The sequence below is a fragment of the Hippocampus guttulatus genome, chromosome 1, assembly GCF_054856545.1.
Source record: "Hippocampus guttulatus isolate MCC_2025c chromosome 1, RoL_Hgut_1.0, whole genome shotgun sequence".
NCBI classification, from domain to species: domain Eukaryota; kingdom Metazoa; phylum Chordata; class Actinopteri; order Syngnathiformes; family Syngnathidae; genus Hippocampus; species Hippocampus guttulatus.
In genome coordinates this window covers 1,149,486-1,177,055 of record NC_141261.1, presented here as the reverse complement: position 1 = coordinate 1,177,055, position 27,570 = coordinate 1,149,486, and the positions used below count along the sequence as shown (strand labels likewise).

Genomic DNA, 27,570 nt, shown 5'->3' with positions numbered 1-27,570 from the left:
GACTATATACACGATACTATAAAACATCGTAAGAATGTGGTACTGTAATGTAGTTAACCAAAAAATGTGGTTGCTTGAGAGCCCGCACAGCGTTCAAACTGGAATTAAAGACAATAAAAAATGTATGGATTAAAAAATATATATTCAAGAGTGACTAGGGGTGGCCAGTGGTTAGCGCGTATGGAGTTTGCATGTTCTCCTCGTGCCTGGGTACTCCGGTTTCCTCCCACATTCCAAAAAATGCATATCAGGCTGATTGAACACTTGAAATTGTCCCGAGGTGTGAATGTGAGCGCGGATGGTCGTACGTCTGTGTGTGCCCTGCGATTGGCTGGCAACCGGTTCAGGGTGTCCCCCGCCTACTGCCCGAAGACGGCTGGGATAGGCTCCGGCACGCCCCGCGACCCTTGTTTGGAGAAAGCGGATGGATGGACAAGAGTGACTTGAACGTATGTTAAACTTTATGCTGTAAAAATAGCAAGAAACAAAAGTGATTAGGAATTGTGAGGCAATCTTTTTTTTTTTTCAAACTTGAACAATGTTCAAGGATTAGTCTGTAAAACGCTTAACACACCATATTTTTGTTATGCTAAAATTCATCATGGATAGGTGGTCCTTGGACAAATGAGCCAGCGCTCCTCCTGCCCCACATACTGCCAGACCAGGAATGGGCCACTTACTGTACATGCTAAAGGGTGACAGCATTTTTCATCAGTGCTACTTGGGCACATAGCAGCATGCACTTCCAAAGCAGATATAACAAAAATACATTTGGAAATATGTACCCTCATTCAGAATATATTTCTCAACGTAAGATCCACTACGCTGACCCGACAACAAAGGCTTTGAAGTCAACAACAAAATAAGCACATGTATTTTTTTTCCTCAGTGTAAAGGCCTCTTACAAATGAAAGTCACCATCGTGTGTTTTTACTGTAGCATCGTAGCTGCTCACTCAGTATAAAGCAAATAAATGCATAATTTCCAAGTTTTTATTATGTTATTTTGCCCACATCTTTTTTCACTACTAATATACAGTATTTCCATGTGTAACATTTCACATAATCTTCAGTGGTTTTGGACGAAAGAGACGGCTTTGTTAGCTTGGTCAGGTCTCGGGTAAATCATAAATAATTCATAAATAATATACAAATCTTTCTCACAGAGTCACATGTAAAGTTTTACAGATTGAATACAACAATTCAACATGACGGTTCCAACGTTGTATTTGTACAGATAGATAGTTGTCCACATACTTGAAGATATATTACTGCAGTTTTGCCCAACAGACATGAAAGCGATGAGTTCTCTCTTTCTCTCCTCGTGGGTGAGTTCATTCTCTTCAAATCTGGGGCACAAAACCTTGAAATAGATTTGGGATGACATCGATCAAGTTTGTTGTTGTCCTCGTCGCACCATACAGCCGAATCCCCTCTCAAATTCCAAATGTTGGTTGCGGGTCACCCCACCTTCCACTCTGACAAGACTGACATTATGAAGCCAACAGACTGCACATTGTTACCACAGAAAAAAAGGTGGCATTAGACATACACAAAGTCAGGCTGGACTTTCGAAAAGCACCTTCCCCTGAGCTCTTTGGACCCGAACGAGGAATTCAGAGAAATGAGCTTTTTGGACATTGGTCACTCACTGACCCCTTACTTCGAACGCTCACCAGCATGAGACAGGAGCAAAATGCTGCCATTTTGGTTCCCGTTTTAGGACGAGTCTAAAGAACGTGCGGTTTAACATATGCTGATATTTCCAGCTCTGCCCTCTCAGCAGTCTTATGCGCCCTTCGCTTTTCACGGGCAAACATTTTTACACCCAGGAATCGGGGGATCCGCTGAACTTGTTGGCCCTGTTTGAAGGCCTCCGTGTGGTGGAGTAGAAGTCCACGTAGTTGGTGTTGGTTTTGAACTGGAGCGGCTGGCCGCCGTAAGCATCGGGAGAGGACGGGGTCAGGTGGACCGCGTCGTCCTCGTACTGCTCCACTCCGTAATCTTGCGGCGACGACAAGTACAGTCTGTTGTAGTTCTTCCTGTCCGGTTCATCGTAGAAGGGCTCCGGGTGCTGGGGAAGCAAGCAAGTCGTCAGTTTGATCGAGAGGGCCGTAAATCAGAACAGAAGAAGAACACGAGAATCGGCACTTGGCAAACCGGGCATGGAAAAATCCCACTCTAAGGAAAAGACATAACACGAAGAGATAAAAGAGAAAACGGGACAGATGGCTTGCCCAATGAGAGAACAATGGGCACGCAACGGCAACCGTATCAACAACCGTCCCACGATGACAGTGAAATAGTTGGTGGAGAAATAGTCACTGCTTGGTTTACGATCGTCCCGACCGACACGCTGTAAAAGTTCTGAGCAGACAGACGGCACAAGAAGGCACACTCATTTTCTACCGTCCTGTTTTTCGTTTGATTGTTTGAGATTTACGGCCGGAAGAGTTTTACATCCAAATATTGGTCATACCTGTAAACCAAAGACCCTGTTTATAACCTTTTAATCAGAATGGTTTACTTTTCTCTTACCTGGGCCCTTCTGAGCTCGTCTCCAGACTGTGAGCTGTACGTGCCAATGAAATATGCGGTTTTCTTCTCAGACCCTGAATAATCACAAACACAAATTTGATACCACCTCCCGTGAAAGCGTGTGCTTCGCAATAAGGGATGCAAACGAAAAAAAGGTCATCCAGTCAAGAAAATACAGATTGAACTATTGAGTACTGACCCTTTTCAACAGACCGTTCGTAATGTTTGCAAACAAAAAGCTACCCGACCCCATCATGATGAAAAGATATACACAGTGCGATTTCGGGGTTAAACAATGCGCTCCAGGATGTCGGTCGACCGCCGAACAATTTTTAGATTCCACGGTCACATTGCCGCCGTATATTACGCAACTTCAAAAATAGACTACCGAAAGGATTCCAAATTGATGCAAACCTGTAAACCGATGCTTGTGTAAACTGTTATCCCCGTAGTACGTGTCGAGTTGCATAGACGATTGCGCTCTCGGGTAGTTGGAGCTGTGCCTCCTGATCCCCAGCATGGCTGGTGAGGATGTCGCGCTCCCACCTGAGGTAGAATAGAAGACTGCAAATGATATTGTGCTCTTTGAAATGAAGTGATTGTCTTCAGAGAGACGCTTGTCTCACCACATTGGATGACGGGCGACATGTGAATGGGGCTGGTGGGGAGCGTCGGCTGCGAGCGGTAGCGGTCTCGCTCCAAAGTGGAGACCGGTGTGACGAAGTGAGTGTAGTTCCATCCGTCCTGCACACAGGGGCCACGCCCAAAAACTCAAGCGATCACGTCGTGTCCCTTTTCTGATGACAAGCAAGTTGACGCATTACTTGGGTTGAGTCGGTCACAAGTTATTCAATCTTGCGTGAAGGTTAGGTTAAATGGTTTACACCAATCGGTGTCAAACATACGGCCCGCGGGCCGGAACCGGCCCCCCAAGGGTGTTCGATCAGGCCCGCAGGATGATTTAAAAGTGGAAAAAAATGCATAAAAGACACGGAATGAATATTTTAATAAGGTGCAATTCGTGTTTTGATCAGAGAAGAAGACAACAGCCGCTTCGTATCTCACTGAACAGACCCAACACAGCAGACGCTATCATGGACATGTGAATACTTTATTCTTTACACATTTAATAGCACTCTCCTTAGTTTGTAAGGTGTAGGCAGGGATGAAATGGAGATTTTATATGCGCATGTGTAAATGGTTTAAAAATTCCTTTCTATATATTGCACATTTGTCTAAGGAAATCTAAGGTGCTTCATGAAATGTTTTGTAAAAGATATGTTCATTAAATTTCAACATTTTCCGAATGTTCTTGTGCTTCTTTAGACCAACGCAAAGGAAAGACATATTATTTTGGTTATTTATAGCAAAGTATGGTATCATTTTAATGGTCCGGCCCACTTGACATCTACTGAGGCCGTATATGGCCCACAATGTGAAATGAGTTGGACACCCCTGGTTTACACTAACCCTAGTTGATATATTTATGTATTTTTTTAAAGTGTGGCAGATTGATCTGTTGTTTTATTTACCCTGGAGAACCCAAGAACCCTTTTCTTCTTTGGAAAATGGTGAATTATACATTAAATCACTGCTATCTGGTCACCGAACACCAAAATATATGTTTATTCAAATATTCAATGCTTTAATCCTAATTTAGGATTAGGGCCAAATTTAACCCTTTGGGATTTAAGGGTAGTATTTGAGTAGCAGAATTTATAGGGGCCAAATTTGACCCCATGGTTTCTCCAGGGTTAAAGTAATAACCTTCACATGCCACACTGCTAGGGGACAGTGCTGCTTCGATGATGAGGAGAGAGAGTAACGTGGCTTGGAGAGAGTTCAGCTGTAATGAATGTGAGGGGAGCAGTTGCTCAATAAGTCTTGAGTTGAAATACAAGTGGAGGGTTTATTCAAGTTAACAGATCAATATACTGCGTAACGCTCTCTTTATCCAATAAATGCAGAATTCAATGAGAAACCAGGAGGAAATGGGGACGTCTCATCAGCACCTTATGTCAATTTATGCCGCATTTGTTTTCCACTTAAGCCCCCTGACCTGTTTGTAGAGACTCCTCAGCTCTCTGTACTGCCACAGCGTGTTCAACACTTGAGCAGCTGCCTTCATAACCTTCATGGAGTACCTGCAACAGCAGAACACACACACACACACACGCACACACACACATCTACTTATTTTTTTGGGGGGCGGGAAGGATTGTTGTTTTTGTTTTTTTTAAATTTCATAGCAGCATGCGAACACTCTGCTGCTGCATCGCACCCTTTGCCTCGTCCTTTGCTGATATCCACCAGCTTCTCGATGCCGCCGCTGTCGGCCAGAGCTTTGGCGTTCTCCATGTTGCGGCTGGTGACCTCGTGCAGGGTGCAGCAGACGGACGCCAACGTGTCATCTGACAGCACTGATGGATTTCCGCCAGGCAGCCGATTGATCAGATCCCGCATGGCGTACTTTCCTGTAACAGTCAGGTTTTTTTTCGGTTTTTTTTTTTTTTTCTCGAGCATGTACCTACAGTAACCGATTACTTTGTAGCTGCTCCTGCATAACAAAACCCGCGCCGGCTACCCTTTGAGTTTAAAACCATACAGCTAAGGACATGCCGGATAATAAGCTGCACAGCGAGAGCTGTCCTGAGTTCAGAACGATCAAGAATCTGAAAATAGATTCAAACAAATCCAACTTTGCTTTGCATTTACCTATAAGCTCCTTATTGCGTCCGTCCAGCGCCATGTTGCGGAGGGCGGTGGCGACAGAACAGACCACGCGATCGTTGTCCATCCTCAGAAGCTCCACCAGGATGGGCAAACCTTTCTCCTTGCGCACCGCCGCTCGGATGTAGGCCGAGAACTGAACGTACGCAGCGAGACCGAGGGAATGTATCACACGTTTTTTTTCTTGCTCCAATGGTGCTTTCACAATTCATACTGACATTGCACTTTTATTTTTCTGACGAGTGCGCTGTATGTGTAAAATAAATCAATCAAAATATATAACAGCTACTGAATGTGAATAATGTCAAGGCGAGCCATATTATAGTAATTGGGGACCTTCCAGTTTCCCGCGGACAGATTTTGCAGTGAGCCGGCAGCCCCCTCCAGTGTGGCAGCATTCGAGCTCTCGGCCAGCAAGTTGAGGTACGGCTTGACCACCGTTGGATGCCACAGCAGCTCGGCACCCCTCAGAGTCTGAGAAAAGCCCGGGATGGGCCCGATGCCGTCCCACTGCGCAGAACAGACGCACAACAAGGTACTGTCTCTGAATGTCATTCAATCAGTAAAAGAAAAATAATGTGTGAACAATGTGAGGAAATAGGAAAAACAAACACACTTGTGATCATCTTTGATCACTTTTCTATTTTTTTTACAAACTTGCTTATTTTATCACTTTACTTTTTCATCTGGCCAGTCGGTCCTCTTCCTACCGCGCCTCCTCTTGCCCCAGCAGATGTAGTCTAAATCCTTGGTCGTGGAAGAGAATCCCAAGAGGGTGTCCAGCTCCTGGTTGCCGAGGAGACGAGAGGACGGCATCTCCACCTCCAGCCGGTAGGAGAGGTTCCTCAGTGTGCACGCGCTGTTCTCCACAACCTGAGTTAAATAAAAAGATGAAAACGTTTGTGAACAGTTTGTGCCAGTGTACTCCAACATGGCAGAAAAGCGATTGACAACCGCTTATCTGAACTGAAACCATCACAAAAGCTTATTTTGTTTGGGTTTGTGTGGCCAGATATACCCCAAAAGATCTAGTTTTTAAATTTTCTTGATTTGCCTGATAAATAAACAAATAAATATTAAAAAATTAAACCAACGCAGTCTGTTGGTGTGGACGATATATTGAGTGGACGTCGTACGTAGGTGAACCTCTAGAGAAGAGCGCCATACTGAAACACTGGGAGCCTGCTGCGAGTAAACAACAGGGCACTCTCCATTTCAGCATCAAATATATTCAACGGTGCCATTAATCTGAGCAACAAAAAAGTTCGCTCGTTAGACGGGCCCACAATGTGAATTTCCTGCACCCAAAAAAAGCGTACCCATTTTTGTGTTTTCCGTCTCCTTTCCAAGCACTTTACCTCCTGTAACATCTTCTTTTTCACTAACACTTCACACATTTAAACTGTGGCGGTAGCAAAATGACAAAATCAAATCAAATCATAGGACAGAAGGTTTTTACTTATTGTGCCGCCTGGGAGAGTACATCACGGTGAAGCCGGATTACTTCAAGTCTTTCTTTTCTCACATTTGGACATTTTGAGCTTCCCGTGGAGTAAATAAAACTGGGCTTGTGTGTGTGTGTGTGTGCGTGTGTGTGTGTGTTTGCATCACCTTGCTGTCATAGTCAGAGGTATTGATGCAGGCTTTCAGGATGTGAAGCAGTGAGTCTACCAGACCCTCACAGCAACGCAGCTGACCCCTCGCCTCCTCCCCTGCCGAGCTCAAGTTCCTGACACACACACACACACACCACTTTTATTGTGTCATACTTTAAATAATAATAAAAATAATAACAATAATAAATGTGAGGCGGCCCGGTAGTCCAGTGGTTAGCACGTCGACTTCACAGTGCAGAGGTACCAGGTTCAATTCCAGCTCCGGCCTCCCTGTGTGGAGTTTGCATGTTCTCCCCGGGCCTGCGTGGGTTTTCTCCGGGTGCTCCGGTTTCCTCCCACATTCCAAAAACATGCATGGCAGGCTGATTGAATGCTCTAAATTGTCCCTAGGTGTGATTGTGAGCGTGGATGGTTGTTCGTCTCTGTGTGCCCTGCGATTGGCTGGCAACCGATTCAGGGTGTCCCCTGCCTACTGCCCGAAGACAGCTGGGATAGGCTCCAGCACCCCCCGCGACCCTAGTGAGGATCAAGCGGTTCGGAAAATGGATGGATGGATGGATAATAAATGTGTGTGTGTGTCCGTTCGTGCGCATGTGCGTGTGTGTGCGCGTCACCTCATACAGCCAGTGGTGTTTCGCAGCAGTAGGGAGGATTGGAACTTGATCTTGTGTTGTTCGCGGTGTGACAGGCTACTCCAGCCTGAGTGGGGGATGACCACCGTGTTGGTCAGTGTGGTCAGGGCGTCACGAATGATGGTCATCTTCACTGCGTCGCAGGAGGAGAGGTTCCATAGGACCCCTGTACAAGTCAATTCAATTATATTGATAGAGCACCGATTCGCAACACTGCATCCCGACCCAAACCCCGGTGTGATCAGATTGTGGCCAATACCCATGAGCGACTTTCTCCATGATCTAAAGACACGCTGAGGAATTGTTCCTGTTTTGAAATAGTGCTGAGAATCGCTTGGAGAGTCAGAGCCATCTGGGGGTATTAAACAGGATGTGTGGCGTGCCTGCGGAGCTGTCACTAGCATCCTGTTTCAGCAGCACATTATCTTGCATCTATCCTGATATGCACTCAGTCAAAACAGAGCGGGCACTCTCGCCACCCACAAAACAGCTGATACACACATTGGAGCGCTTCCAGTCTGCACCTTGGACCATCAGTCTGATTACAGAGTTGTCTTTGTAAAAAGTGGATCCTCTTGTGTGCAGAAAGAAAGGGTAAGTCATATTATTACGCTGATTTTTTACAGAGTAATTATAGAATCTCGACAGAGAAGTGGGATTGCCAGATGGATTAGAAAAAAATTATATTTATATTTACATTCATAGAAATAGTGTGAAAGATCATGAGATTGGTCACACCTCAGAAGACAACCCCCCCCAGCCCCCCACCCCCCACATCCAGGTAATAGTTAAAACCTACAGAAAGTGAAAGAAGCTTAAAAAAAATCTTGTCATACCCCCTCCATCTTCTGAACTGTGAGTATAAACTAGTAAAATCAAGCCAAAGACACAAGGTATCGCTATGCAAATATGGGGTGTCTCAAAAGGCAATATGCTGTACGCTTCCTTTTGCAGTTTCATTTCAGGCATCACTTGTACAAAAGTAAAAGAACATCAGCATTTGGCAACTTAGGTTTTGCAGTTTTTCTAAGCACATTATTCCCTAGGTTGACAAGCTTCACTGTATGTTTGTCACACTATACCAACGTGGAATCTAATTTACGCTGTGCGCGACAAGTTTCTTAAAAAAAAGAATCTGCTCTGAAGGCCTGCTATTCGACCACATCTGATGAATTTGCCCAAAGCCCGGGAAAGTCCATCTGGAAGTCAGCAAAAGTTTGATTCAGCGGATAATTCAAAGTCGGAAAAGCTTTCCTCGTATTGACTTCAGGTTGTTCAAAGGTTTCAAGTGGAAGATCATGATGCTCGGCTACCCGGAGTCGGTATGGTGTTGTGTGTTTGGTGACGGAGGAATGATATGTTTAGAAAAAGTGCACAGCCAAAGCTGTTAAATGCTAATCGCCTCACATCGGTCCAAATAAAGGGAAATGAAACATCCATAAGGAAATGCAGAATAACTTTTCAGTTGTAGGCACTCATTCTTTCCACAGTCAATTTTCAAATGTTGTGATGATAAAGCCATTGACATACCGGTCACCAGCTCACGGACTTCATTGTCCGTCGTCTTCCTGAGGAGGCGCAGCAGTGCAGGCACACCACCGCAGTTCCTCAGTGCCACCTTGTTGTTGTCTGTGGCTTTCCCATACACAAGGTTCCTCAAAGCACCACAGGCGCTCTTCTGCACTTCAGCTGCCTTGTTGTCCAGCAGATCCACCAGGTGCTGGATCCCTCCTAGGTGACACACCTGTGGAAAGACCGCCGACCAATGAAGATGTGGATAGCGTGCACCCTTTGATGAAGTGGGTCGTCGCATAAAAGAGGTGGGAGGAGGTCACATGTGCAAGTCAGAAGTGTCAAGTCTTAACCTTTAGGTTTCAAGCAAATCTGTTCTATGGTGGAAGATAGAAGTTCGCTTATATTGTTACTCTTGCAAAGCTTGCAAATTGCCATTCATGTTTCAGAACCCCCCAGAAACAAATGGTCCACTGTCTTGTCAAATATAAACAGGTATGACATATCAACTCATGTGGCTCAAGTCAAGTCTCATGAAGACGAAGGGAAGTTGAAATTTTTCCTGAGTTTTACCCGAGCAAGTCATAACATTGGTGACTTAAGTCTGATTTAAGTCAAGTTGTGAGCTTCAACTCCTCCACTTCTGAAAGACTCTAAATAAAACCTGTCGGAAGGCGTACCCCGGATCAAGCAGGCTGACCAATACAGATGCAAAACTCCAAACTAAAATGTCTCAAAACTCTCTGGTTCTCCCTTCAATCATCTGTGTAAACATCTCCGTACCTACGAAAAGTGCTGCATTCTCAGATTGCAACCAAGGACACATCAGGCATCGTCGTACAACAAACCAAACCAAATGGAGTGTCCCACCGCACGAGGCTATCGGGCTGCAGTTATTTATTGCACAAGAATGTGATTGAAGGGAAGCGTATCAGAGCTTAGAAACGTTTGGCACCAATGTTTTCTAAATTTCAGTTGGAGCAGATGGTGCTTTGGCTCAGTTAGGATGCCAGCATTTCACGAAAGTAAAAAGCTGAGGCAGAGAATGTACTTTTGGAATGACAGATCAGCATGTCATAATGCACGTGCCATTCCGTCTGCATATTTTAACTTTAAAATTTTACTTTTCAACTTTTTTTTTTCCACTGTGGGTTGCTGACAGAAAAAATGCAACAACTTTGATGTTCTTCAACTTTGTATTTATTGTGCTAAGAACAATGCAGCTAAATGGGATCCAATAGCGTGTGAAATCTGAATGTGAAATCGGCCCCTCGACACTCACCTCAACTTTGATCCCGTTGTCTCCAAAACATAGGTGCTGCAAATAAGCGGCGGCATTGGCCTGCACGGACGGGAAATGGTGCTGCAGCATGTGGATGACCTCTGGCAGCTCGGGGTCTCGCCACGCAAACTCCCTTTGGCAAGCAAAAAAAAAGCAAAAGGATAATTGAGTTCCTCCTCACCTTCATTCCACACCTTTCAAATTAAGTCGGTTGATTAATACGGTGGCACCGTGACTGATGAGTTTAATTCGTTCTGTAATTATGCTCAGAACTAATCAAATTTTATTGTAATTATACAGGTCACAAGTACAATGCAACAAAATTCATTTTACAGTTTCAAACCGCCCGAGGAACGTTAACAAAGTGACACCTAACAGGGGGAGGACAGGAACGGGACGACTGTTGAGTCGCCCAGCGGCGCCCTGACTCCTTAGATGAGAACAAAAAGGAGGAGGCTGGGGGGGGGAGCACCTTCCAAAATATACTCCAAGAGGTGGGGAGGAAAGCAGGGTGATGAGGGAGGGGGCGCCCAGTGTGGGACTCGGAAGAAAAACCTTGGAGTGGAAAATGTATGGAGTGTGAGTCTTGTTGTCTCTGCCGTCTGATGGCTGATTGCCAGGGAGATGACCTCATAGAGTTCTGATACGGGAGCAAAGGAGATAAGGGCCCGACTTCTTTTCTGCAAAACATCCGGGAGATAATCCTCGCAAGGCCAGCACCAATGAAGTCAACAATTGTTTTGGTTGAGGCCGATTCAAATTTTTCAAACAAAACATCACACAAGTCAACAAGCCCGGGGTGATTAGATCGGGAAAGAGCAGGGGAAAAAGTGTCCGCCTTCATTGAGAGTCAGAAGAAGAAAACCTTCTACAGGTCATTCATCACGAACAGGATTTGAACCCCAGTCGCAATGTCCTAAATGAGCAGCGGTTTGCGCTAAGCCATCCAGCCACCGCTCGTAGAAACGTCACATTAAATTTACTTCAACTTCACTTCACAAGCTGGCAAAATGGCAACCAGCTTCAGCTCTTCAGCTCGCCCAAATCAAATCTTCGACCCTGTCTGCTGGGTCAAAATAATAAACCCAACCATGAGTTTAAAAAAAAAAAAAAAAATCTGCTGAATATCCAGCTACCCAGCAAGTGGACTGGGAAAACCACCTGGCATTTTTTTAGTGTGTAATAAAACCTGTAAAAACCTCTTTTTTTTCTGTCATGTGCACCTGGGGTCTTTGTGGATGCTCTCAATGGATGGCGTGCGAGTGACCATCCGCTCCACCAGCTCCGAGTGCTGATGGGAGTAAACCGGCTCGCCGGGGACCCTGAAGGAGTCCACGTACACAGCCCCATTGTTTAGCCCGTAGCTGCTTCTTTGGTATGGCAGAGTGCTGCAATGGCTTGTGGTCCGGCGGAGGGTCCCGACACCTGAAAAAAAAAAATCACATGAAGATACCTCTGAATTTCGAATTTTGAGCGTTTGTTCTCTTGAATGTATCTTGTATATATTTCTAAAAACAAAGTCAGACAAAAACACATCAGCTGACTTAGTTGCCAAGTTGACAAGCATGTGGCAAAAGAGAAGCGTCGTCCTTCAGATTATATGGACAATAATTGAGGTCTGAGTTTTGGGACAAAGCCTCTGATGTCTGTAAACTGGAATTACCCTCATCAGTCTATTGTGGGGAAAAAATATCTCCTCACATAAGAATAGAAACCAGTTTTCAAATTTCCTCAATGGGGAGAAAAATATCGAAATCTAAACACATCAGCCGCCAACCAGCATTTTAAAGGTGGAGTTTGGTAACGCTGCTGTACCTGCGCCTGTCCCGTAGAGACAGCCCTGCAGTTCTTGGGAGGGGCTGTGATACAAGGGGCTGTGGAAGGTGTGGTCATCGAAAACTGGTGTCATATGAGAATCTGGAGATAATGCTGCCCTCAACTCCGGGTCCATATGGCCGGATTGGCTGGCATAGGAGCTATGAAGGCCTGCGGATTCACACACAAGGACAATTACTCGTTAACCACGCATATAAGCAACACATCGTACAAACAGTGTTGGCCCAAAGTCCTCGCTCAGTAGATGAATTCCCAGAAGGCTTCTCAGGACCAAATGAGCCCAACTGTTGCTGCGCTTGTTCCCTTTTGTCTTGCAGTCTGATGGAGGCATCTTTTTAGATTAGTTAGTTGTTCAGTGTACCGGTTTGACACGAAACAATTCATTCTTTGTAGTTTCATTTCGACGGACGACATACACGTCTGTCCAAAACATATTGGAAGGGAAAGGCCAATTCCTGAATTGTTGCTGTCGGTTGAAAACATTTAGGGTTGACATCAAAAGATGAATATGAGACAAGCGATCAACATACACATTTTCATTTCTAAATATTTACATCAGGACCAGAGACAAAAATGATGAGATGGCACCTCTTGTTTGAGCACGCCTGTTTTTCCATGTGAGCAGAAGTATCGGGAGATGTGACAGGCAGTTGTGTTTCGTTACCCAAGTGATGTGTCTTATGTCAATGAATGAAAAAAAAATAATTGGAACTTGATCTTGTGCCATCGCTATTATTCGCTTGTGTGAAAAGCAGCAATCGAGGTTTGCCTCAAGACGTTGGATTTCAGCTAATATTGGACTTGTCCGCTAGCAGGCTAGTACAAGCTATGGATTGGCCATCGAGGTCTGCACAGAAGATGTATACTCAACCACTTCGCTTGCTATTGTTGAGACATTTTTTTGTCTCCCGGCCCTGGTGCATAATTATCTTGGAAACCCGAAAGAATCATTGATCTTTTTCTCTCCTGCCATTGTTATCACACCCAAGAGCACACCATATTAAGAGCACCTGAGTGCGTTATGCGACCAAATGCAAACAGTCGAATCCTATCCAGCCAAGATGGTGAGCGAAAAAAATACACAGCGCAAGTGATTTAGATGTGCAAGCAATTTATACGTTTGGAGGGTGAGTGTAGGATTACTTCTTTTCTGTAATACTTTAACATGTGCGCCAGAAAATTTGTGAAAATACTGTTTTTGGCAACTCCCCACCTTTTTTACTTAATCTATTGTGCGAGTGCTGAGCAATAACATTTTAAGTATGCGCAGCCATCCATTGCTCATTTCCTATCAGTAATCTGGGATTATGGCGAATGTCACAGACAACTGGGAATATGGACTTCAGTGACGTGTTAGGCCACTGAGAAAACCACTCAGCTGGAGGACAAGAGGCATTTAATTGTAGTTCACTGCCTCTCAAACATACACACTCAAGTATATCTTTCCACTCTTTTCACATGGTCGAGCACAACAAATGCGTACAAAGAGTGCAAGAGTGCAACTGGGAGCCACACTGCGAGAAAGAAGAAGAAAGAGTGCCTCGGTTGAAAACCAAGTATAAAGCAGATGCTGATGGCCGTCTAAAGCCTTTGGCTGCGGCCGGATGATAATCAGCTGATGGCTTTGTGATAGAGACCTCGCTATGTGGGTCAGTGGGAGAGGCTTAGTGATGTGACCAAAAGTAAATGGGTGTTGTGGCAGCATCTGCATTACCACAACAACAGCACAATCTCAAACAACAGTAGGCGCATGCTTAAAAAGGACAACGTTTGCCGTCATCGTAAACCCATTGTATTTGCATTAAAACCCCTTCTGGCGCTCTGAAATCATTTATAGGTGCAAATTTGGCTTGAGAGGGAGAGTGAGCGGAGAATAGACAAAGAAAACAGAATAGAGGGGTTGTGCCAAGAGAGAACAATGGGCACAACAACAGCCGTGAACGATACTATGTGTCGTCAAGTTTAGATTTTGTGGCATAACATATTTTTCAAACGTGACTGACCTATGAGGCTGTCAGGGCGGGGCAGCGCACTCCTCTGGTACAGGCCATATGGGTCCGCTCCATAGGCCAGTGACTGGCTCTGTCTGGGCAGTGTGGAGCCGTAATGTTGGGGTACCGCCGTCATCCCAGAGCGCAATGGTGACCCCGGTAAACCCCTCCCCTCGAGGAGAGAGAGAGTGGAGCCCAGATGTCCACCGCCGCCAGCTCCTCTGCCGCCGAGGGCCGGTGTGCCTTCGCCTGGGGAGGAGGGTGATGGGCAGGAGGGTGGCATGCTAGTTCCGGGGAAGACCGTTGCCAGCGGTTTGGGCTCCGAGAGGATGGGTGAGTCATAGGTGCTGCCCTGGGATGTTCGCAATGATATGCGAGACGGTGAGACTGTGCCAGCAGTGGCACAGCCGGGAGACTGGCTCCTAGAAGGGAGGGATGCCATCCGTCGCAGCATTCGACCAGATGGCTGCGAGGAGAAAGAGAAAAGACACGGTTCTGATTTTCCCACTGCATTCCCCCCCTGGTTTTCATTTTTATGTCTTCTACCATATAAAATCACTTTTTCATCAATTTTTGTACAAGGGAACACGATCAGATGCAAACTGTCCATTGTCCGATTATTTGTGTTGAGATGCTAGCAAAAATTTGGTGGTGGAAAACTTCACATTATCCAGCCACCATTAATTCATATTGCCTTCCCTGCAGTGGAAGTAGAATATCAGTTTCTGTTGGCAGTACAACCAAAGAAGAACAGCAACAAGGAGGGTTAAACATTGAGTACAGTCATGTTTTATGTGCATTTGGGGGTTATGTGGAGAGCAACTCTTATTACTCTGTGGTTTTATACAGTACAATGCTGAAGAGAACAATTTTTATGAGCAGAAAACCTGCAAAAAATAAATGTTGGTTTGTTTTGGTGGCGCTTGAACCGATTAATCACATCCCAATTAATTTCAATGGAAAATATGATTTGAGATACTAATATTTTAGATACAAACTTGGTCATGAAGCAAATTACACTGTATGCCTGTTGGTCCAGCCGAAAATGGCCATGAACAAATTGCCTAGGAAGAAAAATCGAACAGGGCCTAGATACCAGTCAAACTTAACCTACCTGGCCGGACGCTTGACCCTCAGCTCTCGGGCTTCTCGAAACGGAAGCACGGGGCTCGGAACGTACAGCGTTCTGGTTGCTGTAGTAACTGACGTTGCTGTCCTGATAGCCGCTGTCTGAATAGGAGGTCAGGTGAGCCGAGTGGCCGCCCGAGCCTGCGAGGAGACCAGGAAACATTGTTCGGATAGCATCAGCCAGCAGTCAGTGTGTTTTAGTCATTAGCGTTTTATCTCACTTGGCTTTCAACTTGCAAAAAGGAGCTCTGAATGGAAAGACGCGATAGGGACATCAGCATTAAGGCTTGATGCTTCTACCGTAACAGTGTGCACTGTGCACACAGCTTCATGGCTGGCCTACTTTCTACTGAAGCATAAGGAGGAGTAAGCTTGCGGGGGATGTTTTTATTTCCAGACGGAGGAAGGAGTAAAATGAGAGCAAATGTGCAATCAAAACTGAACTCAGATGTTGTATGATTAGTTATCAATTTATGAGAGTCCCGTGATGCTGAAATTTGATGAAAGAATTGAAAAAATTCGTTTAATCTCTTTTTATAGGCCGTTCAAAGGTTCTCCCAAAACGTACAACCGGAGGTCTTCAAACACGAGATGTTGACTGTTGCTGCTGTTTTGCCCGAGTCCTCAAAGAACCGTTGGTATTCTCTTGTCAGATTCTGATTCTTATCGATCCATTTCGCTTTCCTTGTCCCTGGCTTCCTCCTTCCTTCAACTTCTCCTTCTATGGTGAACTGTTCTAAAGAATCTGGAGGTCACTCTCAGCGTATGTGTGGCCGGGTCTGTGGAAAGACTTGACCGAACACAAAATCATTTTTATGTGGGCTTTATTCCCGACTGAACATAGAAATGCACAGCAATAGGGGTGTTCACACGGCAACATTTGCTCCGGTGCTGCGCCGGTGCTGCCCCGGTAGAGCGTTCACATGTACAAAGTTACACCGGTGTAGCCCCTGAAAACAGCTTAAACCGGAGCAAATTTAACCCTGCTCAGGGAGGTGGTTTAAAAATTTGCTCCGGAGCAAATGCTCGTTTGCGGGTGGAGTAGCCTCGCTACGCATGAGAAGAGTTGATTACGTACGGCTAGAATGCGTTGCTTTCGTGCTCTGTTGTACTTCCGTCATCTTTCCTTTTGTAGGAGACTGGACTGCCTCGGAGTTGTTTGTGTAGTTTGTTCCTCTGTTGTGTGTTCACAACCCCCCCCCCCCCTCCCCCATAGAATTTATTTAGTGATTTCCTCTCTTGCTTTTCTGCGTGTCATTGAAGTCATCGTTGATTTACGTTTTCGGGGGCGATCATTGAACGCCGCTCGAGCAGAAGGCACGGAGACCGAGAAGGAGAAGGGCATGCCTGTACAGTAGTTTCTTGAGTTGTGTATGTTTTAAAAAGAACCAACACGACAGCTCTTTGTTTTCTATCGTTTTGCACCGCTGCAGAAACTGCCGTGTGAACGCAAGTGGGGCTGCATCGGGGCTGCACCGGGGTTAACACGCTCAGTGGCTTTGTATGTGTGAACGCTCCGCAAAATTTGCTCCGGTGTAAGATATATCGCAACAAAATACATCGGTGCAGCACCGGAGCAAATGTGTGCCGTGTAAACACGCCTATGAATAAGATAAAAGACTGAGATGTGTCAATTGGATTCTAAAAGATCAAAGAAAAGGATCTAACGGGTCAAAGAAAAGTATACAACAAAAGACAACAGCAGTGGCTTGTCGACACTTTGCGGCGTGTTGGGTGCACACGAGACACGTGGAAAAACACAAATAATCTCCCCTGCTGCACGGCTGTTCACACAACCTGCCAGCGGCAACATTCAAATTCCCAAATCACAATATCGTACTCTGAATATCGCCCAGGTTACATTGACGATTACGGACGATCACGGGTAATATCAAGTTGGAAAAAGTGGCATGCACAGCTCAGAGACTATCCCCCTTTTCAGGCATGTCATCCTCCCTTCACTTCCCGGTCTGACTCTCATTCGCGCTACGTGTTCCCATGGGATTTTATCCAGCGCTACTCTTAAAGTGACAGTGCTACATTTGTTAAACAAGGCAGCATTCACTACACTAAGTCCAAGTACGGTTCACTTGGTTACATATGTATCCAGGTCTTCCTCTTCTTCAGCTGTGCAAATAGAGTATTTGTCTCTGTTCCTCATAGCCTTTGGCAAATCAAAGCATTGCTCTTCTTGTCCTTCCAACACACCTGCAGCATCTGGCAGTGCCATTCCCACAACTCAGAGGCCTCAAGCTACCGCTCCTCTTTTAAAGTCCATCTTCCCCTTGAATCTGCCAATCTGGCATGAATCTCTGGTAGATAGTTTGCATCCATTCTAAGCATAGAGCAAATTCTATTAAGATGGGTCCATCGCATCGAGGCACCTTTCTAAGCATTTTTAGAATTCAAACAACTTTTTGGGTCATCTCCCCTCGGTTGGTAAGGAAAGTTCCGAAGCAAAATCCAGAATCTGAGGCCATTGTTCTTTGCTTCTACGCGCCATTACTGTTCATGAATTTCTGTATATCCCCAAATTGCTTCGAAAAACTCTGCCTCGTTCCTATTTTTGAACATGCAATCAAAGTGGTCTCATCCCGCATTGCTCACTACAACGCGTACAGATCTGGTGTCTTTCGTCTGTCTGGTGATGACACATCACACCAACATTTGGCATTCCTCTTTCAGGGTTTACATTTTACCCCGAGCGTGACCGTGTGTGAACAAGCGACAGACCCTCACTGTCATGCAGGGATGCGCGGTCCGCTTCAGGGGGGTACAGTCCCTCCTCTGCCTCCATGCGACGACCTTGACATGCCGATGCCACCGTGCCCTGCGAGTCTCCTCCTGCAAAAGCATGCGATAATTTGGAGTAAAAAATAAAAAAACGTTTTGACATCTACATTTCATGGTTGTGCGGTTTGACTGCAGGCGAGAAATGGATGTGCCGCAGGAAGTTTCCTTAACAGTAAAAAAGTTGTGTGACAGAATTATCTAAAAAAATAAATAAATACAGAGCGTAGCAGATTATGTCTTTTGTGGAAAAAGACTGTGATAAGTCTGTAACATGGAAAGAGAGAATTCATACCCGCGGATCTCCAAGCAAACGACTTCTCTGACGAGCTTGAGCAAAGAGAGAGAAAGTCGTCAGTGTGTATCAAAGCGTATTTTGAATCTGTTCACCCCAAAAAATATAATTGTGTGCTCCGATGCACTGAAACCTCCAAGGTCAAAGGCGCTGTATGTGGTTAAGCAAACCCGATAAAGTCACATTAAACCCCAGAGTTGAAACCATCATCATCCATGATGTCACATGTCTTCATTCAAGACCTTCCTGGACTGTAATTTAAACCAGTTAAATCGATGTGTGTTTGCATTTCTTTTTAATTTCATGATGTAACTGCAGAATGGTACCTCAAGAGTGTGAATTGGAATTTTCCAAAGTCAATTTACATGTCTGCCCTAACTGCCCGGTGTGGTTATTACGTGCCTTCTATAGGTAATGGGATACAACTTACTTTGTTGTAGTACGTCGGTAGAATTTCCACCTAAACTTTACTTTCATATTCATATGTCTGGCAAATGTCACTTTTACGCTCTACATTTCCCAAATTAAATGTGTGTACTTTTACTTCGATATAGTTCCCATAACTGGTTATAGCAACAAAAAAATCTGAAGAAAATTTTCATTCAAGCAACGTGTGAACCGAAGAGCACAAAGTGAAAGAATAGTCTTGCCTGTCCAGGGTGAGGCAGGAAATTGTCGAATGCACACACAATGGAATCATCTGAATTAGATTGGCCTTCTTAAAAAATGTATCTAGATCCATATGATTATATTTTGTGCAACAACTTGAAAAAGCGCACAATACATTAAAACTTTTGTTCATTCATTCATTCATTTTTCGATCCGCTTACCCTCATTAGGGTCGCGGGGGTGCCGGAGCCTATCCCAGCTGTCTTTGGGCAGTAGGCGGGGGACACCCTGAACCATTTGCCAGCCAATCGCAGGGCTCACAGAGACGAACAATCATCCACGCTCACACTCACACCGAGGGACAATTTAGAGTGTTCAATCAGCCTACCCTGCATGGTTTTGGAATATGGGAGGAAACCAGAGTACCCGGAGAAAACCCACACAAGCCCGGGGAGAGCATGCAAACTCCACACAGGGAGGCCGGAGATAGAATTGAACCTGGTACCTCTGCACTGTGAGGTTGACGCGCTAACCACTGGACTACCGGGCTTAAAACTTTTACTCAAATAACATTCTTCATGATGACTGGAACTTCAAGCTAAATAGTTTTCTGTTTCGATACTTAGAGCCAAGCATCCCTTTAGCTATTTTACACATCACAAAATGATCTGGCTTTGGCTTTATACAAAGCAACTCCCCTCAAAAGCACAGGCAGTAATTTCTCTGAGCACATTCAGCGGTTATCTTCTTTTTATAATGCTCTTATGCCTTACGACGGTGACAGTTTGACCCTGCAACTACCGGTAATTCTTTATTTGTCCACTATTTCATAAAAGCGGGGTGGGGGTCTAAATTTAAACAAAGCAGAATTCCAGAACAGATTTTGTTAAGAATTAGAGGTTCCGGTGGACCTGATGCACCTTGCGGAAAAATAAGTACTTACCTGCTGCTGTCTGCCACTGGCGACTCAGCTCCCAGCATGCACCTCTCCAGCTGGCTCGCCACAATCTGACGCTCCTCCTCCAATTCCCGCGTCAGCCTCTCAAACTGCAGCTCCTGTGTGCACACATCCGCAGCTGTGACAGCGTCCCTTGCATTGTGAGCATCCTTCTTCAGACCCACTTGAGGCTTATTATTTCTTCAACCCGTAGAGACAGTTCTTTTTTTTCTTTTTTAATGCACACACAGTTTGTTTGTACTTTCAATTCACTTGTCATTCTGCTCTGAAATTGCTATTGCATGCATGACACCATACATAAAATAAAAACCTTTACACATGCATACAAAGGAGAAAAATTTGTCAATGTGCCCCACTGTGGTGGTTTGGGGGTTCAGTGCCATATGATCAATGGCAACTGCGGTTGGTTGCTCAGCAGCAAAAAAAAAACTCCACAAAAATCAAATCTGTACCAAAATAACATACCGGTATTTTGTTGTCGCGAGCAGAATTCAAGCATTCGAGGCTTGGTTCCCATATGGACTAAACTACCACAATAATGAAATAAGTCTCGGACCTATCAAATAAGCCTTTCTGTAATTTGAATAACTGATGATCTAGAGCGCACTTTAAAAAAAGATTCTGGAGGTTGACGCGATAATTCTGTAAGTGCCTGATGTCCATGCACTCAAAAGTACAAAAAGAGAATTAATTACGGTTTCCATCTCTAAAAGCACCGTTGTATTTGGGTCAGTTGCTCATGTGATGGATGCGACCTTTGTCATGTCCCTTTTAAATGGCGGCTGGTGGCAAGTTAGTGCAGGCCTGCGTGACTTTTCTAAAACACCAATCACTCATTTGTGAATAAAATCAACTGGTATTTCCGATCAATAGAGTATTTCATTATCCAACGGTTTGGTCATTTGGAGGGGGGGAAAAAAACCAACACCTTCCTCAGTCACTGAAACTACAGCTTTTATATTTTAGCTTATGTGTCCTCTTCATTGTCATCGTAATAAAACATCACTTCTGCTTTTATGTATTTGTTTGAAGCTCTCATTTGTCTACATTTTATTTTATTCACGCTTTCCACTTGCCCGAAGACGGCTGGGATAGTTTCCGGCACGCCCCGCGACCCTCGTGAGGATAAGCAGATTAGAAAATGGATGGATGGATGGATCTTCTACTTAAGTACAGCGTGAGTACTTTTGCCACCTTTTCGTCTGCTCAGCACAGTGAATTTTGCTTGACCCTTTGCCCGCACTTTTCAAAGATGAAAGGAAATCACCCCTGAGGTATTGAGCTCACTTTTGTTTTTTCGGCCTTTAAGCCCGGACGCGGTAGCCATTTGTATTCTTCGCATGCTCCTGTTCATCATGCACATCGGGTAATGGGAGAAATCACAAAAGGAAAAGCAGCTGCATCGCCCACGTTCACCTTGATGGAGAATAATGCAACGCATCCTGCTTTTTGCTTTGTAATCCCTCTACGCTGTCTGCCCACAAACACGACCCGGTGATGCACTCAAACACTTTTGATTTCCAAACGCCCACTTTCGAATGGAAAGCAACAGGTACGCCTCTCCGAACGTGGTCAAAAGGCACGCTGAGAGCTGGCAGAAGTCAGTCACGTAACTGGATGTGCCTGGCGGAGGTTGGCGACTCAAGTCAGATGAGGCAAGATTTTTATGTCACGGAGAACAAATTAGCCAGCGTTAGTTACACATCCAATTATACTGCATTTCACCAACAGATAACAAACGAGTGTGTACATTTTGTGAGGACCGCGTCACACTTGTCCTCAAATCACTACACTGGCTTCCGGTGAGTCAAAGAATCGATTTTTAAATCTTACTGATGCTCAATAAATCTCTAAACGGTCTTGGACCTGAATACATACAGGAGGTTCTGGTGTCCTATGAAACATCCGCACCGCTCGGATCGTCTGGGACGGGTCTCCTGTGCGTTCGCGGCACAATCAAACAAAGTAAAGCAGCATTTCGTTATTATGCTCCTCCCCTGTGGAATAAACACCCCGACCAACTGGAGTCTGCTCAAACTGTCAGTTCATTTAAACAAACATTCTCATGAATCGATCCTTTATTCACTTGTTTTGCCCGTTTGCACGCTATCTTTTCATTGATCTCATCAACTGATGCTTGGTTTCAACCATTTTAGGTGATTGCGTTTGCCTTTTTTTGCTGTGTCTTAATAATATTTTGTATCTCTTTCTGTAATGTTTGGAATGTAATTGTGACTTTGAGTCAGCAGGAAGCTGTCATTTGCAGTGGGACGTCAGACCCGATCATCCGGCTCAGGTCAAGCAAGGTCGAGGATCTGTTTTCTGATGTCACCCTGGTCTTGATCTATTGAACCCCCTCAAGAGGTTTTGCTGAGTGTGCATGTTGTTGTTGTTGTTTTTTTTTTGAAGCACCGTGCATCTTATTTTCACATTGTGACCGTGCATGGATCTCCTCAGATCTGGCCAACATCTGCTTGCTGATGTTGGCCATCCAATAACCCTGCTGTGTATTTACTTCACAGCAAAGATGACTGGTTTTAGTTTATCTGAGCAGAGTGCAGTATTGACTTCTCAGAGAATGATGATGACATTCTGGTCTTGATTTACCTCCCTGACCAGGATGGCTGCCTGTAGTTCAAAAGGAGCGATAATAACCAAAGCAATAGCCGCAAAGTTTGGGCGCTTGGAGGCACTAAAAAGACATCTTTGATGCATTAGTCAACCCAAAAATGTTATCCCTAACAGAAACAGTTTCGAGTCAACATCGCACCTAAACTTTGATCATCTGACAGCCTTCTGTCAAGGAGTGATAGTTGATCAGGCGCATCCCTGCTAGATTTTGACACATCAGGTTGAGCATCAGGCTTAAGCAAAACGGATAGAAACTAATTCAACTAAGTTTAGGAGCAGATAGCTACACGCTTTGAGCGTATGTAAATAAAAGCACTGCGTAAACAGTCTTGTGTGTTGATACGCTCCGAAGCACCGATTGGCTGCCATTAAATGAACCAAAAAAAAAAATCAACCTTGTAAACCGTGTCTAAATCAAGCGGTATCCACAAGCCGGTTCACAACAGAAGTTATCTCAAGGGAGCAAAGAGCAAGTCAAGACCCGTGTCTTCATGTATTCGTTTTTTTCTCTGTTGATTTGGCTCTTTTCTTGAAACGGAAACGACATGGACAAATCCCCAAACCATCTTGCGATTTTTTTTACAATAGAACGTCACTTCTCATTGAGTTCATCAAATCGCAAATGTCTTGTACGTTTCAAGTGTGTCAGTGCATCTTTGCAAACGGTTAAGTACAAGTAGACTACAGTTAGCGCAGTGAGCCCACGTTCGGCACATTTTGCAAATGAGCTCAGCAAATCTTGCTGAGCTAAGCTTATCAGTTGATGCTCATTCTAATGGGTGTGCTCTCCAAAACATGTCAGCATGGCCTCATTGGGTAGGTCATCATATGCACGATAGTCCGTTCTGTTGTGTTTTCATGCTGGTCTTGCCGGTGTCACCAGCATGCGCAAAACAGCAGTTGCGGCGACAAAAGTCAAACAAAACAGATACATTTCGAACAGTCAAAACTTCGGTCAATGCGCAACCCGCTCCACCAACCGAGCCACGGGCACCCAGCGAGACCACCGTGCTGTTGCCCTGCCGTTGGTGGTGACTAAGACCAGCTGTCCGGCTATCGCCATCCGGCTGGACCTCAGCAACTTGTTGGTTCTGCTGGGCGGCTTCGGCTCAGTGCGGAGCGCATGTGGCCCTGTGACTGAAAGTTAGGCTGTTCCAATTTTGGCTGTCTTGTTTTGCTTTTGATGCTGTTATGCTCTTGCTGGTATTTCGAGCACCGGCACGAAAACAGGTACAAGGTACTTTTTTTTTTTTTTTTTTTTAAGTAGGGAAATTATTTATTTCTCTCCTTCCATTTTTCCACATCCGTGTCGTCTGTTAGTTAAACTGCATTTTGACTTGCAGTGCTTACACAATGCCAAAGGAACCGTGCAGTTTGAGGGGGAATGACCATTGAAATCAGAAAGAAATTTCGTTTTGACAAACGGGTAAGCTATTTTGAGAGAGACGCGAGCCTTTGCAAGTAATACAGGTTCTTTTTGGCAAATGCATGAAGTGAACGCAAATAAGCCAAAGCGATTGAGAAGAATCTTTGCAATTTTGGCGGCACTGACTCCTTGTACAATCAAGGGATCTAGTTTCAAGCATGTTTTAACAGTTTGGGGAGACATTTGAGATTTTGCTCATGAGCTGTATCGTTGCACAGAACTGTAAGGCTGTTGGTCCAAATGACCTTTAAGTTTTAAGAACGCCATCTCTGTTTCAAGAAATTCAAACCAATGGAGGAAAACTGTCAGGAAAATCAACTGCACCCCACATGAGCAAGCGCTCGGCAACAGAGGCAAAGGAAAAGTCCCTCTCAGGAAGAACCCTCCAACGGAAGCCAGGCTCCGTGGGGGGGGCCATCTCATTCATCCCGGCCGGGTTGGGTTGAGATGGAGAGAGTGAGAGAGCCGAGAGTAAACAGAGAGAGAAAACAGGAGAGAGGCATTGAGCGACCGGTGGAGGGATAAGAGTACAATGGGCAAAACAACAGATATATCAATAACAATAACCGTCCCATAATGACAACATGTATTCACATAAAACACCGAACCGCCTCAGAGTATGCAATTTTTTTTTTTAAATCAAAATATGGAATACAAATCAACAGAACCTAAAAACGTGTAAAGGATTTGCTTTGTAAATTTCAACTGGCTCCTTCAGTGAGATGAAGACAACGATGCAGGCAGGTAGCGCGGACGTGCATAGAAACACGGTGAGAGAGTCAAACCCACAGCGAGGGTGCATATGTTGCCATCCTACCTGTTCTTTGACAGAAGCCAGCAGGTTGGAGGTGGTGTTGGTGTTGGAGGAGCCTCCAATGTCCGGCGGTTTGCTACGGCCGCTCGGTCCGTCTCTGACCGCCATTGGCCCTTCTCCTTGCGAATCCACTTCCTCCATCTCTGCTACCTCGAGGCTCTCGAGTCCAGGGTTGGGCTGCTGGTGAGGTGGCGTCTGCGAGACCAAAAGAACTCTGTCGTCTTTGTATTGACACAGGGTAGGCGGCTCCTTATGATTTATCGACTGTCATAATCCTGCTGGGTTTCATTTGGACCGCTTCAGAAAAAAAATGTGGTGACTGACCGCTGAACCTCATGAAATGTACAAATTCTTCAATCCTTTGCATTCGTGCAGGTTTAGATTACCATTGGCACATTATCACACACAGCTCTGGGGTGAAATGAAATAAAATTACTGCAAAATGATCACTTCATGCAAACAAATGCCCTGCCAACAAATCTTCCATGAGATGCAAAGAAACTGAAGTGGGCTTTTTTTTTTTTTTTTGCTAAATATGTACATGATTGTGACACATACCGCAAGCTGCATTGATATCAGGTTCTCTAATCGTATTTAATTGTTTGATCTAGCAATGGTCGTTTCTATTTTTCCCTCGGTGTAAATGGGAAGCATGGCATCTACACATCACCTATGCAATGAATGCACGTGCATTACAGTGCACGCACACCGCACAGAGGGCATTTTGTTTCGTGAGCCGTCCTCCGGCAAAGCAAGGACGAGGTCGCCACCGACTCGCCGGACCCGACGCGAGAAAGGCAGCTGCGGTGAAACGGAGCCTTCCTGCATGCCTCCTCCCTCCCCGGGCCGACCCGCGCTCCTTTTGCACACGCGCACGCCGAGGAGTCTGCTTGGCAAAGCGGCTGTCGGTGAGACTCACCGGCCAGATGTTGCTGTTGGAAGCAGGCCACACCTGGCACGCTCCGTCCACTTTAAGCATCCATCCTCCTTGTCATCTTCCACATCCGTGACGGCAGCTACATTTCCCCCCCAAAAAAACGGCACAAATAAATAAATAAAAGGATTATCCACACGGACCCACCCTGTAATTAATTGTGCCTTAGCGTGACACTGCGCGCGCGTGCGCGGGTTTTAATCATGAATAATGATGAATGCACTTCAACCTCTGGTGGCGTCCGCGCGGAAATCTGCCGCCCGCCCACCAACCGCCGAGCCAGTGTTACCGATCAACGGCGTGACGTCACCATGCGGCGTTGGATTGTTTTCTGATCCGGCGGTCGATCGAGAACGCAAATCCATTCCCACATTGATGAGAGACAGCATAACACTTGGGGGGAAGTTTGCGACTAAACCGTCCACTCAACCACAGCAAAAGAGGAATGGATTTGATTTGTAAAACAAAAATGTCGTAAGCAACTCATTTTGACACAGCAGCACTTGCTTTTTCTGGAGTAAATCACCTAGTGAGTAAAAAAACATGACGTTTATATAAATGCATGTAAAACGCAAAGTTTGGGTCATTTCAAGTGACCCAAATTTCAAAACCAATGTTGAACTTTCTGGCCAGAACTACAAAAAAATGTATTTATGTTTGATGCAAACACAACGCTACTCATCATCAAAACGACACCCTACCTGCAGTGACACAGGTGAGGTAGAAGCATCACACTTTGGGATTGTTTTTTTTCTTCAGCTGGAACTGGGAATCTTAGTCAAGGTACCGCAGACGAAATAACGAACAGTTCCAAATAGGCGGTGTGTAGCACAAAATCAAACACTCAGGCTTCTGCTGGAAAGAAAAACATGTCGGGAACAGCCCACTAGAACAGAGGTGGGCAAACTACAAACGAAGATTGGTGCACAATTAAGGTTTGATTGCATTCATTTCGTTTGGACTTGTAATGACAGGTATTTCAACACCAGGTAGCGCAGTTACCTCAAATTGCAGAGCACAGGGAGGGAGGGGAAGACGAGGAAAGAGGGAGAGGGTAATGACATGTATGTTGTTATGTTCATGTAGGACATATACAATAGTAGTTTCACTGTTTTCATTTAAAAAAAAGTATGTTCACACTTTAATGCTTTTGTTCTGTTGATGTTTGGTGTGCACTGCCAACCTATGCCGTTTTTTTATATGTACCCTATCTTGTGCTGACCCGGCCCACCTGTCAAATTTTAGAAATCCATGTGGCCCCTGAGCCAAAAAGTTTGCCCACCCCTGCACAAGAACAACTCAAATTTATGTGTGGCTACTTTAACTCATTCAGTACCAGCCAATTCGGGACCAAGTCTGAAAAGACGTTTAAAAACGTCTTTGGGAGTGAATGAGTTAACTGGTGGCAGTTGCCTGTGCATGAAAAATTTGTTTTTGATTGGTTATTTCTGCACACAGCCATTTTGTCAGTTGTTTACTGCTTTTTCCCAATCGGGCTGTATAGGTTGTAGGTCACATTAAAGGTGGAAAACGTTTGAAATAATTGTTCTTGGTCTCATTTTCATATAGTAGAAAAAAAACTGTCATTTGAATAGGGATGTGTAAACTTTTTTAAAAAATGTCTAGTGTAGTCATAAACCCTCTCCATTTGAAAGATGCTATTTATATGATTTGGTAGTAATCTATCTGAAGAAAAAAAATGACATGTTCTGCGATTAGCAATGTGAATGCTTAACCCTGGAGAACCCACTGGGTCAAATTTGGCCCTTATAAATTCTGCTATTCAAATGCTACCCTTAAATCCCAAGGGTCAAATTTGGCTCTAATCGTAAATTAGAATTAAAGCATT

At 44.9% G+C, this 27,570-nt stretch overlaps 1 protein-coding gene across 3 annotated transcripts; it reads right to left on the bottom strand.

Annotated features, from left to right (window-relative positions):
- Positions 1 to 977: 977 nt before the first annotated feature.
- LOC147209960 (plakophilin-4-like) lies at positions 978 to 25,993 on the bottom strand. Of its 3 annotated transcripts, XM_086125823.1 has the most exons (23): positions 25,951 to 25,993; positions 25,707 to 25,803; positions 24,791 to 24,982; positions 19,902 to 20,014; positions 18,350 to 18,384; positions 17,998 to 18,108; positions 15,251 to 15,405; positions 14,149 to 14,602; positions 12,125 to 12,295; positions 11,533 to 11,734; positions 10,310 to 10,442; positions 9,046 to 9,259; positions 7,498 to 7,681; positions 6,879 to 6,996; positions 5,946 to 6,140; positions 5,604 to 5,777; positions 5,253 to 5,403; positions 4,819 to 5,011; positions 4,597 to 4,681; positions 3,164 to 3,281; positions 2,952 to 3,083; positions 2,538 to 2,611; positions 978 to 2,073 (listed from the first exon to the last, which is right to left on the bottom strand). In XM_086125823.1, exons 2-23 carry the CDS (start codon positions 25,764 to 25,766, stop codon positions 1,822 to 1,824), a joined length of 3,516 nt encoding a protein of 1,171 aa, XP_085981949.1. In that variant the 5' UTR covers positions 25,767 to 25,803; positions 25,951 to 25,993; the 3' UTR covers positions 978 to 1,821. The 3 variants fall into 3 exon arrangements, with proteins under 3 accessions (XP_085981949.1, XP_085981882.1, XP_085982030.1); XM_086125756.1 differs by having other exon boundaries at positions 25,707 to 25,974; XM_086125904.1 differs by having other exon boundaries at positions 18,004 to 18,108; positions 25,707 to 25,974.
- Between the last annotated feature and the right edge of the window lie 1,577 nt (positions 25,994 to 27,570).

Excerpts from the sequence above, each read along its gene's own strand:
- LOC147209960 (XM_086125823.1), bottom strand. The coding sequence starts at position 25,766 with ATGCTTAAAGTGGACGGAGCGTGCCAGGTGTGGCCTGCTTCCAACAGC. Across the intron at positions 15,406-17,997 it reads ATCCCTGCATGACAGTGAGG|GCTCGGGCGGCCACTCGGCT; the intron begins GTCTGTCGCTTG and ends GTCTCCTCGCAG. Across the intron at positions 5,404-5,603 it reads TGTCCGCGGGAAACTGGAAG|TTCTCGGCCTACATCCGAGC; the intron begins GTCCCCAATTAC and ends GCGTACGTTCAG.